This window comes from Ictalurus punctatus, chromosome 26 (genome assembly GCF_001660625.3).
Source record: "Ictalurus punctatus breed USDA103 chromosome 26, Coco_2.0, whole genome shotgun sequence".
NCBI classification, from domain to species: Eukaryota; Metazoa; Chordata; class Actinopteri; order Siluriformes; family Ictaluridae; genus Ictalurus; species Ictalurus punctatus.
The window spans coordinates 7,848,968-7,867,121 of NC_030441.2; the positions used below are offsets into that span (position 1 = coordinate 7,848,968).

General features: G+C 39.2%; 1 protein-coding gene across 1 annotated transcript in view; it reads right to left on the bottom strand.

The window, feature by feature from the left end:
- The window catches only part of LOC108258407 (transmembrane protein 255B), an 83,442-nt gene that overhangs the window by 64,107 nt on the left and 1,181 nt on the right, over positions 1–18,154 (bottom strand). The window contains exons 2-7 of the mRNA XM_053676023.1: positions 16,338–16,480; positions 16,118–16,180; positions 4,035–4,124; positions 2,508–2,588; positions 1,018–1,103; positions 717–876 (exon numbers count right to left, since the gene is read on the bottom strand). Of these exons, the coding sequence (XP_053531998.1) occupies positions 717–876; positions 1,018–1,103; positions 2,508–2,588; positions 4,035–4,124; positions 16,118–16,180; positions 16,338–16,480 (623 nt within the window). The remainder of the gene's footprint in view (positions 1–716; positions 877–1,017; positions 1,104–2,507; positions 2,589–4,034; positions 4,125–16,117; positions 16,181–16,337; positions 16,481–18,154) is intronic.

The window sequence follows — 18,154 nt, forward strand, 5'->3', positions numbered from 1 at the left end:
TATGTATATGCAAACTGCTAGCTAGAGCTTTAGGATTAGACTCTGATTTATTGACTTTTGACTTGGACTTGTCTCAGATTTATTGACTTGGACTAGACTCAGATTTATTGGCATTTGTTCTTGGACTTGAAGTACATACAGACATACAGGTGATAGCCTTACTGTCCGCTTGAACCAGTCTGGCCATTCACCTGTGGTTAAATTCAACATGGGGTTTCTGCCTGCAGATCTGCTGCTCGCTGGATTGTTTTTTTGTTGTTGTTTTTTTGCACCATTCTGTATAAACTCTATTTTGTGTTTGAATCCCCGAAGTTCATCAATTTCCGATCAATTTCTGATATACGCCAACCAGCTTGTCTATGTTTTTTTTTTCTCCTTTAACTGACATTGCTCACAAATACTGTAAAACTTTTTCTTTATTTAATTTACTTTAGTTACTGTTAGCACACAGTTAGCCAGCTAGTTGCTACAGGTAGACTTGAGTAGAATATCGGCGTCAGAGCCCCGATTCACGTCATCACATTCTCAACATTTAACATTAATCCTACTCTTTAAAATATAGCCGAGCAATTATGACGTTGTTCGTCACTAAACATTTGCTAGTGAAGTTAGCTAGCTAGCTAGTCAAAATGTGACTTGGGTGCTGTTTCACCAGAACAGTTAAAACCATTATTAAAAAGGTTTTGAGTTCAGGGGTAGGATATATAAGGTCTTACCAGGTCCTTGAAGGCTCCCAGTATGGCGGCAGTAATGATGCCCAGGAAAACCCCCAGCACGTTGAGCACTACGTCGGACCACAGCAGCCTGTGCAGGTGCACCACGTCCCAGCAACTACTCACACCTGTGAAGTCATAGTAATGCGTGTGGTACCCTGGGCTGGAGACACACAAACATTTCACATCTTTACAGCCCATTTGCCTTTATAAAGGGTGTAAAAGCAGCCTAGTTCAAGACAGAGGTCATATCTTAATAGATACAGGTGCTATATTACAGTATAATGTTTCAAACACAGCTCACCTCTCACAATTGTATAAATCACAGCAGTAACAGGTGTTTGATTTCACCTTGAGCTTGCAGTCTTGGTTATAGTTCTGACACACAACCTATGGCAACAGGAAATATGGGCCAGAGAGACAGACAGAAATAAGTAACAAGACTGTGCATTAAACCCTTGTCCTATACAAAAGGCAGCCACATAAAATGGAAATGTGTTTTGGCATTCCACAGATTAAGAGTTCTTTCACTATAAGACCCAATGAAGTAATGGCCCGAATCTTCAATAACCACAGGGATTACAGGTATGTGTTTCAAACGCCAAAGCATCAAATTTCACTAACTCTAAGTCACAGGTTCTCTACCTTGGGGTCACCTGAGATGCAGGAGATTCATCATCAAGCCTTATTTATAATGCAAATTGATTTACTGTGTATATGAAAATAACTAACTGTCAGTTTATTATTACATTTATCATGTTAATCAACGTGGCCTTTACACAGGACACTTTAAATGCACACAGAGGCTATTTGTATACGGTCATGGTGTCTTGCTAGAAACTTTACAAAATGTGAGGATGTGAAAATTTTGGACTCACTGGCCAAAAAAGACTGAGAACCCACTGGCCCAGTGAACCAGCAAAGCCACGTTGTACATATTACACCAGCTTAGGTACAGTGCCCTCTACTAATATTGGCACCCTTGGTAAATATGAGCAAAGAAAATCAACACAAAAATGGTTTACTGACCACAAAATCAAGGTCGTGCCATGGTCATCCCAGTCCCCTGATCTGAACCCCATAGAAAACCTGTGGAACTGAAGAGGAGAGTCCACCAGCGTGGACCTCGAAATGTGAAGCATCTGGAGAGATTCTGTATGGAGGAACGGTCTCAGATCCCTCGCCATGTATTCTCCAACCTCATTATAGAAGTCTCAGAGCTGTTATCTTGGCAAAGGGAGGTAGCACAAACTATTGACTAAAAGGGTGACAATAATTGTTGCACACCTATATTTAACAAAGGTTCTTTTTGATAAAGCTGTGTTTTGTTTGCGATTGTTTGATATCCGTGAGAGCAGAGTATTTTTGTGAATATTTTGAAGACGATATCAAAACGGTTCAACAATAAAGACAAATATTCACAGCCTTCTTTGCTCATATTTTTACCAAGGGTGCCAATATTAGTGGAGGGAACTTTACATGTAAGAAGAAACAATTCCCCCAATAGAGTGAAACACCCAAGAAATGTTTGCCTAGTCGGTAAAGTCATATAGACTTGTTACTGTAATCTATAAACATGAATATTGTAAAATTATGGAGATGGCCATCTGTTCTCATAGTGCAGTTTGATGTAATTTCACTCTCTAGGCCCCGCCTCCCAAACTTTACAGGCCAATTGGGGTATAGACATATCTTGTCAGGCTGATTGTTTTAATGGTTCGTGGAACATTGTGTAAATTTTGTTTCTTTTCCAGCAGACTTTTCCTAGGCATGTTGTGAGTGGTTTATACACACCTCATTGTAGTAGTTGTCATAGGCATAACCTGTGCTGCTGGCATAGAACTCGCACCTTCCTTCCATTAGCGGTCTTCTGTCCTAGAGTAGAAATAAAACGTTTTTATTGACTCCGCAAACTGTGAAGCTGATTAATTCCTGAATGCACTATTATCAAGCATGAAAAGAAAAAAAAAAATCAATCCCCTCTGATATTCGATTGCTCGCATGTATGCTATACTGAAGCGTTTTAGCAGAGGCTTACACACACTACATAGTCTTAATGAACCAACCATAAGTTTTTATTGAATCCGTCTCTGTGGCTTTATTAGAGCAAGATGTTCAGATGCAGTGCGTGTGACGTCACATTCAAGCTCTCTTACCCAAATAAACATAAAGAATGGCAGTTATTCATCCTCGAACTGACTGATGATTTCTCATACTTTTACAGCAAACCTATCATGTAGACTTCTATATAGACTTGTATAACTTCGTGGCCATAATGTGAATGAAGGAAAGCGTGAAGCTATTAAAACCCGCTGACTGTAATATTAATAAAATGAAAGCACTGAGGGAGTAATCAGACTGCACAGATCTTAAATAGCACATTTACCGGAACTGATTCAAAAAATAAATCTAGTTTTAGTACAAATCATAGTTTAAATGTGTGTTTTTTCTATCACTTATAAAAGGCTATCTGAATGTATTAATACATACACTTTTTTTTTTTTTTTTTTTTTAAACTCTGGATTGTCATAATGCACCAAAACATCCATTTAATAAAATATCCACTTCAGAGAAACACTAGCATTTATCTTTGGCTTTGGTTGTTTGTTTCTTGTGAGCTATTCTTTATGGGTTCTATAGATAGGTTCTAAGCATATATCCTTCACGGAAATAAGAGTGTGTACGACGGACATACTTGAGACACGATAATAAGGAGGCCACTCTGTGATTAATGTATGTGTAATTTCTCTTATACCTCGGTTTACTGGGAAATCAGCAGGGAACAAAGTCATCAAGGCGTGTATTAGCTGAAAAAGTAAATCTATCTACCAAAATAAACAGGTGGTGTTATGTGGTCTTTCTTCGGTTGATTTATCAAAATTCATCAGATTAACATTCTTGAATTAACACACCTAGGCCACATATAAAAACATCCCATATACGCCATAGCGCCAGGTTTAATATTTACAAAAATGATTCTGATCATTGAGATCAGATTATTCAACCTTCTCGGCTTTCCCAATACATGAATGTGTATTAGGACGAGGTTAGGTTAGGAATAGGTCAGAATGTGGCCTCTAAGGTTCAGTGACTGGACTGCAGTGAGATGGAGGTGTGTGATGGAAGTACTGAGCCCCAGCCAGCTAGATGAGACGAGGCTGCTGTTTGATTATAACCACAAAGTTTTATTACCAAACCTGACACCCGAAACTAGGACGGCAGAAGAAATTGTATGACAAAAGATAAGGCGGTGACATAATTTATGTATGTGCTGTATACAAAGTCTAATATACAAACACTAAATTCTCATGTGCTGCTTACAATATACTCAGCAGCAATGATGCCGTCCACAATGGAGCAGAAGAAGCAGGAGATTACACCCAGGCTGATGAAAATTATGGCGGCCACCAACTGCAAGAGGAAAGCAAGACATAAAGATGGACGGATCAGAAGCTGAAGAACAAAGCAAGAACATACAATTCAGTCTGTTGACAGTATTATATCTGCTTATTGTATTCAAGTCAATCAACTATAATAAACAGAGCAACCTTAACACCAAGGCGCTGCCAGTAATACACCAGGCATTTGCTAGAAACCTGTCATTTTAGCACATCCACCATTAATACAGATTTATTATGCTTCTTAGCAATGCATACATACTAAGCGTGTAAATCTCAGGCTTCCACACGATACAATACGATTTCGATTCTTAAGGCAACGATTCATTATTTGACGATGCCGCTGAATCTGCTATACAGTATATGATATGATACGATTTAGTAGCCTCTGATCAACATGTACCCAACTCTGTTCAAAATCTGGGGAAAGACTACCATTAATTTGAGAATGACATTGAGGAGAAGGACTATTTTAAGTATTAGAGTTACAGGAAAATCAGCTTGCTTGACTATTTACACATCAGTTTAAAAATATGAACTATTTTTACATACCAGTGGTCTGTCCTATAATAATCTATTTTTTTATTCATTTTAATTGTTGCCTTTTAAATTGATACATCAATCCGAATCATCCATTCATTGCACCTCCCTTCAGTCTCCTCTTCAGGAGGTGAAATGCTGCTCAACTGGTGATTGACTCAGTCAGACTAAAACCTTCCACTTATCCCCTGATGAAGTTCTTTGTTGAGTTGGCAGTGTGTTTTGGGTCATTTTCTTGCTGCATGATGAATTTCCTCCCAATTAGATTGGATGCATTTCTCTGTAATCTGGCAGACAGAATGTTTCTGTAGACATCTGAATTCATTCTGCTGCTGCCATCATGAATTACATCATCAATAAAGATTAGTGATCGTGTTCCAGAAGCAGCCATGCAAGCCCAAGCTATGACACTACCTCCACCATGCTGAACACAAGAGCTTGTAGTGTTCTGGATCATGAGCAGATCCTTTGTTTCTCCACACTTTGGTCTTTGCATCACTTTGGTAGAGGTTAATCTCGGTAGTAGAACTTTTGTAGATCATCTCTGTATTTCTTTGTGAATTCCAATCTGGCTTTCTGATTCTTACTGCTGATGAGTGGTTTTGTATCTTGTGGTATGGCCGCTATATTTCTGCTCTCGAAGTCTTCTTCGTACGGTGGATTGTGATACCTTCACCCCTGCCCCGGGGAGGTCGTTGATGATGTCACAGACTGTTGTTTTTGGGTTTTTCTTCACAGCACTCACAATGTTCCTGTCATCAATTGCTGTTGTTTTCATTGGCCGACCTGTTCCATGTCTGGTTGTTAGTATACCAGTGGTTTTTTTTCTTTTTCAGGATATTAAAATTGTTGTATTGGCTATGCCCAGTGCTTGTGCAATGGTTCTGTTCGATTTTCTCAGCTTCAAAATGGCTTGCTTTTCTCCCATACACAGCTCTCTGGTCTTTGTGTTGGTTTATCCTTTATCCTGTTGGTATTCGCAGGTGAAGCCCAAAGCTAAAACCAAGAGTAGAAATTCAGAGCTAATAATTGTTTAAACAATCAATCTAAGAGGACACAGTTGGACAACAAGAAACACGTCAGTCACATGGTCTAATATTATTGATCACTAGAAAAATGGGTGGATTCAAACAAAAGGTGCCATATTCTAAGTAGTTATTTCTAACACATCTAACACAACCTCCATCCCATATAACCCCCCTGCCAAAAAAGGCTATATTATGCAAAATTCCAAAGCTAAAGGAAATAAGTTTTGCGGTGACCCTGTTAGTCTCATCTAGTAAAAGACAGATTTATCAAACAGAATGAACAAAACTGGCCGAGCAGTATGGCAGTTATAAGATATAGGACAATAAGGATGAGGATCACCAGAGGATCTAAAAGCTGCTCAGTTACCTTGGAAAAGGGTCAGAATTAGAGAATATTTATAATATTTAAATCACATAGAGAATGTGAAAATTGTTACTTGGGATAACCGTCTGTATGTAACACACTGAGTGTCTCATTATAAAACACATCTTCATTTTGTACTGCATTCTTGTAATCCAGTCCACACACACATCCATACATGCCCATGTGTTTTGAAATTGCCCTTGTCTCTCTTCCCTTCCTTCCTAGTTGATAACTTCAATGTCTGGATGTGGACTGGAGTAATAAAGGAAATGTACAGCCAGTGAAACTGTCTGCCAACCTACTCCTTTATGGGTAATTTACTGACCAAAGGCAGCCTGAAGGGCAACACTACACTTGGCAAAGGGCAATCTCATTCACCGATCTGATTCCACAAACAGTGCACAAGCTTATTGTGAATAATGAAAACTTTTACATCTCTGCTTTTCTGAACATTCTCGCCTACCTCACACAGAATCCAAATCAGTTTTCAAGAAATGCATGAGTTTTGGCCTGTTTTCATTTCCTGGAAAACTCACCAACCGTCCTGTCAAACAGAAACCCCAGACTGATCATAAATTTTTGCCGCCCCTAAAAATCCTGTCCAACTGGGAGTTTTTTAATCAGGGATGTTTGGTAGAGTGAAATCATTAGTGGATGATGAACAGTGGATGCGGTAAATGCCACTCTTCTCGTCCAGCCAAAAGAAGAGACATTAAACACATGTGAGCTTGTGTAAACTGAGCTGTATACGGCTGTGGTCACACTGAACTCCTCGTCCATCTGCTGGTCTGCCATGAGATTAGAGGTAGAAGAAACTCTAGGTTTGAAGGGTTTTTTTCGCCCTAAGAGTTTAGCTTTATGTTTTATTGTGGTGACCTGCAAAAGACATTACATTACAAAAACATCTATATCCATCATTTTATAAGAAGATTATTACAAGCAGGCATTGCTTGTAAATGTTAGTTTGGGGATATCTCCTTCACTTAATGAAAAAGCTGGTGATAAATGATGTTGAATAATATTGAATAGTGTACTAAACTCTACTTGTCGCAGGAGTGGAACCCTCAAGAGTAGACCCTTAGTGTGTATCCTTTACCTAGTAAGCTGTATGTAGTGGGGCGCACGGTGGCTTTTTGGTTAGCACGTTCAACTCACACCTCTAGGGTCGGGGCTTCGATTCCCGCTGTGGCCCTGTGTCTGCGGAGTTTGCATGTTCTCCCCGTGCTGCGGGGGTTTCCTCCGTGTACTCCGGTTTCCTCCCCCAGTCCAAAGACATGCATGGTAGGCTGATTGGCGTTTCCTACCACGTTTCCAAAGTGTCTGTAGTGTATGAATGGGTGTGTGAATGTGTATGTGATTGTGCCCTGCCTCCCAGGGTGTACCCCACCTTGTGCCCGATGCTCCCTGGGATAGGCTCCAGGTTCCCCGTGACACTGAGATCGATAAGTGGTATAGAAGATGGATGGATGGTGCATGTAGTGTACCTAATTAAATGTACAAGAGTGGTTCTTAAGACACCACTATGCAGAACATTCCCATTGCCATGTAAAAGACAGACTAAAGGTAAGAACGTTTTTTTTATTCTGATAGTTTACTGATGGAATAACAGGTCACATAGGGTTAGGTTACCATTATTTAGGAATAACCCTGTTAGAAATTTAAATTCTAAATGCAAGCAAAATTGCACCCTCAGAACAGACTCTCACAAGCAGGGTGAACATCTGATCAAACATTAAGTCTCTTCATTTACCACCTGCATACTGTAATAATTCCAAACCTAGATAAAGTCCACCGGACCTGAATCAACAATTTCCACGAGTGGCCATTTCACGCACCTGCAGAGAGAACGGATCCTGATGGCAGAGTTACAGTTCTGGCCAGCTGCTATCTTATAAAATACCCACACACTTGCTCCTTTCCTCTTTAATGACCTGATCCCAAAACCCAGCCAATCAGAGCATTTACACAGTCAGCATCTCCACACGAGAGGAAGAAAAATGCACCTGTATCACTGCATAATTGTCTCTATCAGCTCAAGGCCAGACAGAATAGCGTGGTCAAGTGATCGATGACACTGGTGGTCACTGGTTTAATGAGAACTGTAGGGTCCAGAGGTAGAATTATGACCCCTGACAAGAACACTGCTTTGGCCACAAGGTGACCTAGAGAAGAGCATACGCTGAAATATTTTACAACAGAGGACACACACACACACACACACACACACACACACACAACAAAGTAGGATGTATGGGAGGATGTATTAATATTAGGATGACATTCATCCTGGTACTACAACACATCACACGGTATTAAAACGTAACTTTTCTGTCACTTCAGTGGTACCGTTAAGGGTACATCTTTTATACCTTTAATATGTATCTTTCACCTGGAAACATGGATCTAGTGTACCTTTATTAAACTTATTTAAGGTACATAATTGCACCATAATTATGTTTTAGAGCAGGGGTGGGCAATCTTATCCGGAAAGGGCCGGTGTGGGTGCAGGTTTTCATTCCAGCCAAGCAGGAGCCACACCTGATTCCACCTGTTTGATCAGTTGATCTTGGCTTTCAGTAGAATCAGGTGCGGCTTCTGCTTGATTGGAATGAAAACCTGCACCCACACCGGTCCTTTCTGGATAAAATTGCCCACCCCTGTTTTAGAGTAAAGCAAAGCATACACTAGGTTAGAAATACTAAATGGTACAAAAGGTGTACCTCAACCGCAGTAACAAGGAAAAGTACAGTTTTGGACTCGTTTTCCTAAGTAGGAAATTCAACACGATTCTGTATGTTAAGAATTCAGTATTTATAAAATGTAATGACACAGTAAAAAAGTATTGAACACGCTAAGAAAAAGCAGTTCTCCAAGGCAAGTTAAGGCAAGGAACCAGCTGAAAGCCGTAAGTAATTAGAAAATAATTATACCTCCTATCTGTTCAAATTAATATCAGCTGATAAAAAGGCTTTTTGTTACCAAGGTGTCACACAGGAAACATCTCATGATGGGTAAAAGCAAAGAGCTCTCCCAAGACCTTCACAACCTTATTGTTGCAAACATGTTGATGGAATCAGATACAGACATATTTCAAAACTTCTGAATCTTTCAGTAAGCACCTTTGGGGCCGTTATCCACAAGTGGAGGCAACATCACTCCGTCATCAACCGGCCACGCACAGGAGCTCCTCACAAGATTACTGACCAGGGAGTCAGAAGAATAGTCAGAGGAGTAGCCCAAGAGCCAAGGACCACTCAGAAAGAGCTCCAGAAACACTTGGAGGCAGCAGAGAAAAAAAAACAGAGAAAACAATAGGCAATGCACTCCACAGCTCACGCTCACCCCACAAGACTCCATTACTAAAGAAAAGGCATGTCGAAGCTCATTTAAAGTTTGCTACAACTCATTTGGACAAGCCTATGAAATACTGGGAGAGTGTAGCCTGGTCAGACGAGAGCAGAGTTGAACTTTTTGGCTGTCATACTACACACCATGTTTGGAGAAGAAATGGCACTGCACATCACCCTAAAAACTCTACACCAACAGTGAAGTGTGGAGGTGAAGCATCATGGTGTGGGGCTGTTTTTCATCACATGGTACTGGCAGACTTCATATAACTGAAGGAACGATGAATGGAGCCCTTTACCGGGAGGTTCTTGAGAAGAATCTGCTCCTATCCACCAGGATGATGAAGATGAGACGTGGGTGGAGCTTCCAGCAGGACAACGATCCAAAGCATACAGCAAAGGAAACTCTCGATTGGTTTCAGAGAAAAAAAATCAAGGTGTCAGAATGGCCCAGACAATCACCTGACTCGAATCCAATTGAACAAGATTTAAAGACAATATGTTTAGAAGAACGGGCCAAAATCACACCTGAATACTGCGGCCCATTAATTTCTTCATACAGGAAGTGTCTTGAAGCCGTCATTACAAACAAAGGCTTCTCCACTAAATATTAAATACATTTCAGTTAATGTGTTCAATACTTTTTCCCGTGTCATTCTGCTTTATTACACATAACTTAATTTATGGACTTTACTGTTGTGAATTCTTTATATTTCCAGATTTCATGAGTTAATACTGATGTCTGGTGAAAATATCATGTGAATAGCCTCATTGGAAATATATTTACTGACAAAAATGTTGACGCGTTCAATACTTATTTCCCCCACTGTATGTCAAAATGCTAGTTTATATGGTCTGAAGTGCAGATGGTCAGTTGACTGGGTGAACAGTGATGTTTAAATTGAATCTGAAAATCATCTACTTTTGAAGCAGAGTGACAAAACAGAGTAGTGGAGGTGCGGTCGAGTGAAAACGCCCGCCTGAATGTCACCTGAAGGCCAGCGGCTCTCTGAGACTCTTTAATAAACACAGGATTACACCAGAGTGCTGTCGAATTACCAAATCTGATTGGTCAGAAAGTGTTGATTCGTTTTCTATAACAGCGGATCTGACAATAATTTGAATCGGAGGTTTATATTAACGTGCTCATTCTAATACATTATGATTTTATCGCAACAGCTAATTCACACAGACGTGCTGTCACTGGTAGCGAATTGCTGTCGTGTAAAAGAAATACCAGTGTTATACCACCATAATCAGTTAACAGTAACTACACTTCATATGGAGCCACACCACACCACCTTATTGCTGATAGAACTCTACTTGAGTGAAAAGTAGAATATTTTAAATATTTACATGAATTTCAGAGTTTTGTAGTATTTGGTACGTCCTCTTTTTGCTTTAATGACAGTGTGCACTCGAACTGGCTCGAACCGCGAATCTGCCCATTTTCCTCTGACCTCTTTATCAAAAAGGCGTTTCCACCCACAGAACTGTCGCTCACTCAGTGTTTTTTGCTTTTCACACCATTCTCTGTAAACTCTAGAGATGTGTGTGTAAAAATCCCAGGAGAGCTGCAGTTTCTGAAATGCTCAAACCGGCCCATCCATCACCAACATCCATGCCGTGGTTAAAGTCACAGAGATCACATTGTTCCACCTTCTGATGTGAACATTAACTAAAGCTCTTGACCTGTATCTACATGATTTTATGCACTGTGCGGCTGCCACATGATTGGCTGATTGGATAACTGCATACATAAGCAGTTGTACTGGTGTTCCTATTAAAATGGATGGTGAGCGTACATTAAAATAAAGTGAATTATGTAGGAAATTACAGCACGTTTTATGTGTGGCCCCCCCTTTTAAGAGACCAAAAGTAATTGGACATTTGGCTGCTCAGCTGTTCCAGGTGTGTTATTCCCTCATAACTTGACTTACAAGTAAATGAAATAATAGAGTTAACTGGAGTTGATTTCAAGTGTGATATTTACATTTGGAATCTGTTGCTATTAACTTTGAATATGAAGTTCAAAGTGCTGTCACTGTCAATGAAGCAAGCCATCATATCCCTAGGTTGAAAATTCAACAAACCACACCTACTGTAGGTGTGGCCAATTCAACTATCTTGTAAATTGTTGAAGAGAAAGAATGCACTGGTGAGCTCAGGAAGACCAAAAGAGCCTGCAAGACCACAGAAAACAACTGTGGTGGGTGACAGTGCTGGTGTGGACATGTATGGCTGCCTATGGAACTGGTTCACTAGTATTTAATGATGTGACTGCTGACAAATACAGCGATATGAATTCTAAAGTGTATAGAGCTATATCATCTGCTCAGATTCAGCCAAATGCTTCAAAACTCACTGGACTTGAATCTAATTGAGCATGCATTTCACTTGCTTAAGGTAAAAACACCCGGATAACAAGCAGGAACTGAAGACAGCTGCAGTAAAGACCTGGCAGAGCATCACCAGGGACGAACCCAAGTGCCTTCATTCCAAACTTCATCCAGCAAAGGATTTGCAACCAAATATTAAAAATATTAAAAAATGTAATTTATGGTTGTTAGTTTGTCCAATTACTTTTGGTCCCTTACGTGTGTGTGTGTGGGGGGGGGGGGGGGGGCATACAAATACAAGGTGTTGTAATTCCGACACTGTTCACCAGATCTGGACATAAATACCCTCAAATTAAAGCTGAAAATCAGCTCGGTATTCATTATTTATCCATATTTATAGACCTGACAGTACACATGAATTGTTTTGCTGGATCTGTTACATGGACTAGCATGAACAAATTTTAACCTGTTTGGACTTGAACTCTAGAACTCTTTCAATCATGTGTTGGTGATGTGGTGACGTTAAGAACAACAAGTAAGGTATTAGGGGTGTTAACCTCAGACTTCCGCACTATACCATATTATTTTGATGCTTAAGGCATGGATTAAACATTAGACGGTACCACTGACTCTGCTTCACTGAACTGCACTGCATTCGTGAATGATGCTGGCACAGAGAAGGTCTATTTACAGTACTGATATTATGTTTCACACACCAGTTGTTTGTCCGTTCTCAATAATAATCGATTTGTAATCAGTTAAAATCAATAATAATTGTTGCCTCGATTCATTTCAATCCCTGCGCCGATCCAAATAGATCCAATTTTCCCATTTTCCAATTATTGCAGTACACCCGAGGAGCGGAAGATGATATATAGTTTCACCAAAATGCCACCTGACACTGGCCATCTAGTAGTATCATGATAGGGCTTGCTGCACATCTGTAAGATGTGTAATCTGTAAGACAGACCAACTGCTCCTCAGTGTGACTCGGGGTGAGAATTAGGAGTATTCACAAGTTACCGTGTGTGTAAAAGCGTGATTGTGTAAGCAAGCTGTTACATGAGTGAGTACGTACAGTGCACTATATCAGTGTGTATGAGAATGTGTGTGAGCGTCTGTGGGGCTCGGTTACAAACACTGCACCAATGCTGTGTGGGTATGTATGTGGATGAGTGCGTGTATGTGGCAGAGTCTCCACTATTAAATTTTAAAGGGTGTTCTGGGATCAGTGCCAAGAGGGTGGGCAGAGAGAACAGGTCCTTAAATCATACACAGAGATCTCGATAAACAGCCACACTCACATCCTAAACCCTGGTCACAATGTTACCAAAGCATGGATTAAACTAACACAAGTTTTTTCTTTTTGTTGTTGTTTTTTTTAAATGTAGGAAGCCTTGAATTATACATGAAGCGTTGAGTGCTGTAAGAGTATATGTTTGGGGTTATATGTCAGTGGAACACTGTGCGCTTTTCTAAATTCCTCAGAAATTGGTTTCAGTGGAGAAGGAGGGCGACACATTGATATGGCAACTCGGGTTACACTGAAGCCAGTCACCATTAATTAATAAAATGACGACTGCAGGTGACGAAGGAAAGACACTCGCCTACATTTGTTACGATCGTAGTTACAGTCCATTCTCTTTAAGTTTAATATAATATGGTACCATGTTTAGTTTTGCAATTCTGTTGTGAGAAAATCAGGAACATTTCAGATTTTGCTTCAGTCATAAAGCTAATGCTATAACAGGTATGTGGCAATATGACATTTCCAACATAATGTTTAATTATGTTTAACATAAGTTTAATAATCATTAAACATGATATTCGATTTTAATAAATGACTAGGTTTGGTCGAGGTCTCTCCTTTGGCAACAGTGCAAGCGAGGGATAAAAAGACAGGCGTAAGGCATTCGTCCTTCCTCACAACAGTCTCAGATCAAAACACTGTATTTAACGCAATTGTGGACAATCTCACCTGGATACTGTGGAGATGTACCCAAGAGCTGCTGCTGTAATCATAAAGACTGTCTTGTGCTTGTTCCAGGACAATCAACTCATACTGAACATCTTTTCAACCCCACCTACTAATTTCCTTTACTTTTCTACACGTGTAATGGTTTATAATCTCACTGGCCGGTGCACCTAGAGGAGGATGAGTTCTCGTTTGAGTCTGGTTCCTCTAGGAATCTCTAGATCTGTAGCCGGATTTCACTGAAGTGACGATATTTATTGTCAAAAGCACTGTATACATAAAACGAAATTGAACGTAATACATTTTTATAGGCGTAGCACTTCAGCAGCAAGCTGACTAGATAACACACAGTTGAGAGAAAATACCGTACTGTCTGTAAGGCTGTATTACATTAGCTAGATAAATGAAACCATTGATTTTGCAGTCTAAACGGTCAATGCTTCAAGGAACTCTTGTCAAAGAAACATAATTAAGACATTCATTTCAATTTCCAGGAAACGTGTTTGCCTTTAATTTCCTAAACCAAAGAATCGTGACTGGTTCCACACTTCCACTCTTAATATTAGCTTAATCATTTTGCACTGTTTTTTTTTTTAATGTAGTTACTGGACAAAAAGCCATAGGGTTTGGAATCTATAAACATGCACAAGAGGAGAAACTGGCCACGATATGGAGTCTTAAAGACTGTAGCAAGAAGAACGATTAAGCTTTAACCAAAATTTATCTATGCATCCATCTTCAAACCTTAAAAAATGTATAAAAAAAATAAAATAAAGAATTACATTTAGGTTTTGATTGGACAAGGTGAATTTAGATTGTTGACGTTGACTATATTAAATGAGAAGTTTAATCTTTACTTTAAGATCAGAATTGAACTCAGTTAGAGATTATAGAATTAGGCGGACCAGGCTAGTTTTCACTAAGAAGGGAAGAACTAAACATTGGTTATTATTGGTCTCATGAGTAACATTATGTCTGTTTACTTGTTCAATCCATTAAATCCATCAGAATGAATCTTTATTTACAGCTTAATCGCTGATTGGTTAAACTCTGTTGAAAATTAATTCGTGTAATGAACTGTAATTTAATTTGATCAAATCAACACACCCTGTTAAATTAAACCTAGAAATACACGGGTAATGATCATTAAAGTGTCCATATTAACAATGTCTGAGTATAGCCTAAGGCTGATTATTGGCATGTGCTTGTGATACATATATCCATGTCTGCTCTTTTGGAATGAAAGCAGGGTTACGGTTAGACGTTAAGAGAAAAAGCCGATTTAAAGTCGCCTCACTGAGAGAAAAGGTGGATGCTGAAAATTGAGCATCAGTGTATTCCAGGAAATCCAGCCTTTCTCCAATGCTAATATCATTTTCCTTCATGCTCGTGCTTAAAGCCATTAACCAATCACAGGCAACGCTGCTGACCGCATCTTGACTCAGGCAGGTAACAAAGCAATGACCATTTATTCTGTAATTATATTTGTCATGTACTCCCAGGTAAAATGTTATTTGTTTGCAACAAGATCCCTACATCCTTTCACGTGTAACACGATCGTTCAGTGACAGGAATAAACAGAAGCACCAAAATCAAATTGCGAATGATTGAATGCAACATTGCTAATGACAAAAATATTGAGGTCAGAAATAATCCTTAAAAAAAACCCCCAAAAAACCCCCAAACATGCTCTGGAGAAATAACCTAGAAAATCAACCTGCATAATGCGAATTCATTCAGCTTCGGTTCACGCAAACATTTCACCAGGGTTCGTCTAAACCAATGGATTTATCATTTAAAAAATAAAGAAAGGGCAGAGTGGGTTTTTTAAAAAAAAATTAAATTTAGATTATTTTTGAAGACCTGCTTCATTTCCACATCTAACAGGAAACGATAGAAAAGGTATTACTTATTTACAGTAAACAAGGTGAATAAATACTTGACGCACCATTGTCTTACCTATGATTCGTGAAAACACCTTTTGAGCCAAAGGCATGTAAATGAATTAGTAAAACATTTCAAAGTATACAATAGAACATTTGAAGAAAAAAAAAATCCAGAGCTTATATGCTTATTATATATAATACAATTTTTTAATTAATTTTTTTCACATAAGGCTCATATTTACACTACAAGCCAAATTATTTAAAGACAATCTGAAATCAAAATCTTCGGCATTTTTCCCTATATAATGTCACCTACTTCCAAGTACAGCAGGCTTGGATAAAACGTGTGATGTTATACATGTGATATAGTTACACACCAGAAATGTTTATAGGTGGACAAAAGTTTCATTTAGATGAATAAGAGTTTTGAGATTGTGAAAGACAAGAAAAAAGGTCAATTTTGATTTATGATGATTTTTTTGTATTTAAAATCTATGTTCAACACCAGTGAACGAGCTGCTACTCACCATGGGTCTGCGATTCTCCACCACATTGAGCCCAACGATGCCCAAGAACGTCCCAAAGCTCAGCTAGGAGAACAAAGGAAGAGTTTTTGGTTTATAGACAAGTTCATGTTTTTAAGTCCTAAAAATCTACAGTCAGTCCTCTTGTTTATCACCTTCAGCTCACGTCCCTTACACTGTTGAAGCTATAAGAGACGGCGCCTGTTCTGATGGTGTTACTCACTATGATTCCCGAGTAGTAACCAGCCACTGCCACGTTTCCGGTGCGGGTAGCAGCCATGAGGCCGATCAGCAGGATGATGATGGACAGAGCGTGTAAAGCCACGGTGCACCACATCGCTGTGCAACGCCTCTTTGAGTACTGCTCTGTGGGATGATTCAACAAAACACACACAGTAACTCCCAAACATCTGGGTCCACTACATGAATAATGTTGCTCAGTGTTTTTTGGTTAGTTATGAGTTTTAGCTTTCTAAAGAGGTTCTATTTAGAACATTTCCTCAAAGGGATGTAGGGTTCTGCACACAACCTTTAAGGGTTTTCCAAAGGGTTCTACCTGGAACATTTTTTAACAGAACACTCCATGGCAGGGTTTAAATACAGAATGTAAGAGTTCTTCACTTGGGGTCTACTGGGAGCCTTTTCTAAAAGCAGAAACCCATTGTTTTAGGAAGTTATATACACAACCTTTAAGGGTTCCCCAAGGGGTTCACTTTTTGTTTTTTTTTAGAAAATGAAAAGCCCTTGGAGTAGGCTTCTGTATACATTGTTTAAATTCTGTATTATAGTTTAAAGATTCCCTCAGATGAAAAAATACTATAAAATTCTTTGACCGTTTTTCTAGAAGATTTGTTTTGATATTATCACTGATCAAATACGGTCCCCTCTGAAAGTATTGGAATGGTAAGGCCATTTTATTTTAAAGAATATACACTGAAGACATTTGTGTTTGAGATCAAATGATAAGGGCCATTGGATCAGAATTTCAGCTTTCATTTCATGATTTTTACATCTAGATGTGTTAAACAACTCAGAACATGGCACCTTTTGTTCGAATCCACCCATTTTTCAGGTGATCAAAAATATTGGAACATGTGATTGAAAGGTGTCTCTTATTGCTCAGGTGTACCCTGTTAGAGCGCCTGTTTAAACTATTAATAGCTCTAGATGTCTACACAAACATTCTGGAACCAAGATTAACCAAAGTGATGCAATGGATCTGTTCATGATCCAAAACATAGAAGATCATCTGTGAAACATCGTGGAGGTAGTGTCATGGTTTGCACTTGCATGGCTGCTTCTGGAACATTCTCACTAATCTTTATTGATGATGGAACTCATGATGGTTGCAACAGAATGAATTCAGAAGTTTACAGGAACAATCTGCCTTCCAATTTACATTGAAATGCATCCAATCTAATTGGGAGGAACCTCATCAAGCAGCAAGAAAATGACCTAAAACACACTGCCAACTCAACATAGGACTTCATTGGGGGGAAAACGTGTAAGGTTTTAGACTGACCGAGTCAATCACCAGACCCTTAACTCAGTTCAGCAGCATTTCACCTTCAGAAGGGGAAAAAAACACCAAAAAACAAACCAACTTAAAGAAGCTGTGGAAAAAGCCTGGAAAGCAAAAAAAAATAAAAATTAAGGCAATAGTTTGGTGATGTCACTGAGGCACAGGCTTGATGGAGTAAGGGATAATATGCAACCAAATATTAAATGTTATTAACTTTAATTTACGTTAGGACTCTCCGTTCCAACACTTTCACTCACCTAAATATTGGGTGGTCTGCCAGCAAAGGTGCCACGTTCTAAGTTGTTTAACACATCTAGATGTAAATATCAGGAAACGAAAGCTGAAATTCTGATCTATCATCTCATATTCATGTTTTGATCTCAAACCCAAATGCCTTCAGTGTATAGCATAAACAAAAGAATTGGCCTTGCTGTTCCAATACTTTTGGATGGGGCTGTGCATATTCTAAAACCTAAACACCTTCCATTTAAAGACGTTTCGTCATCCAAACAATAGAC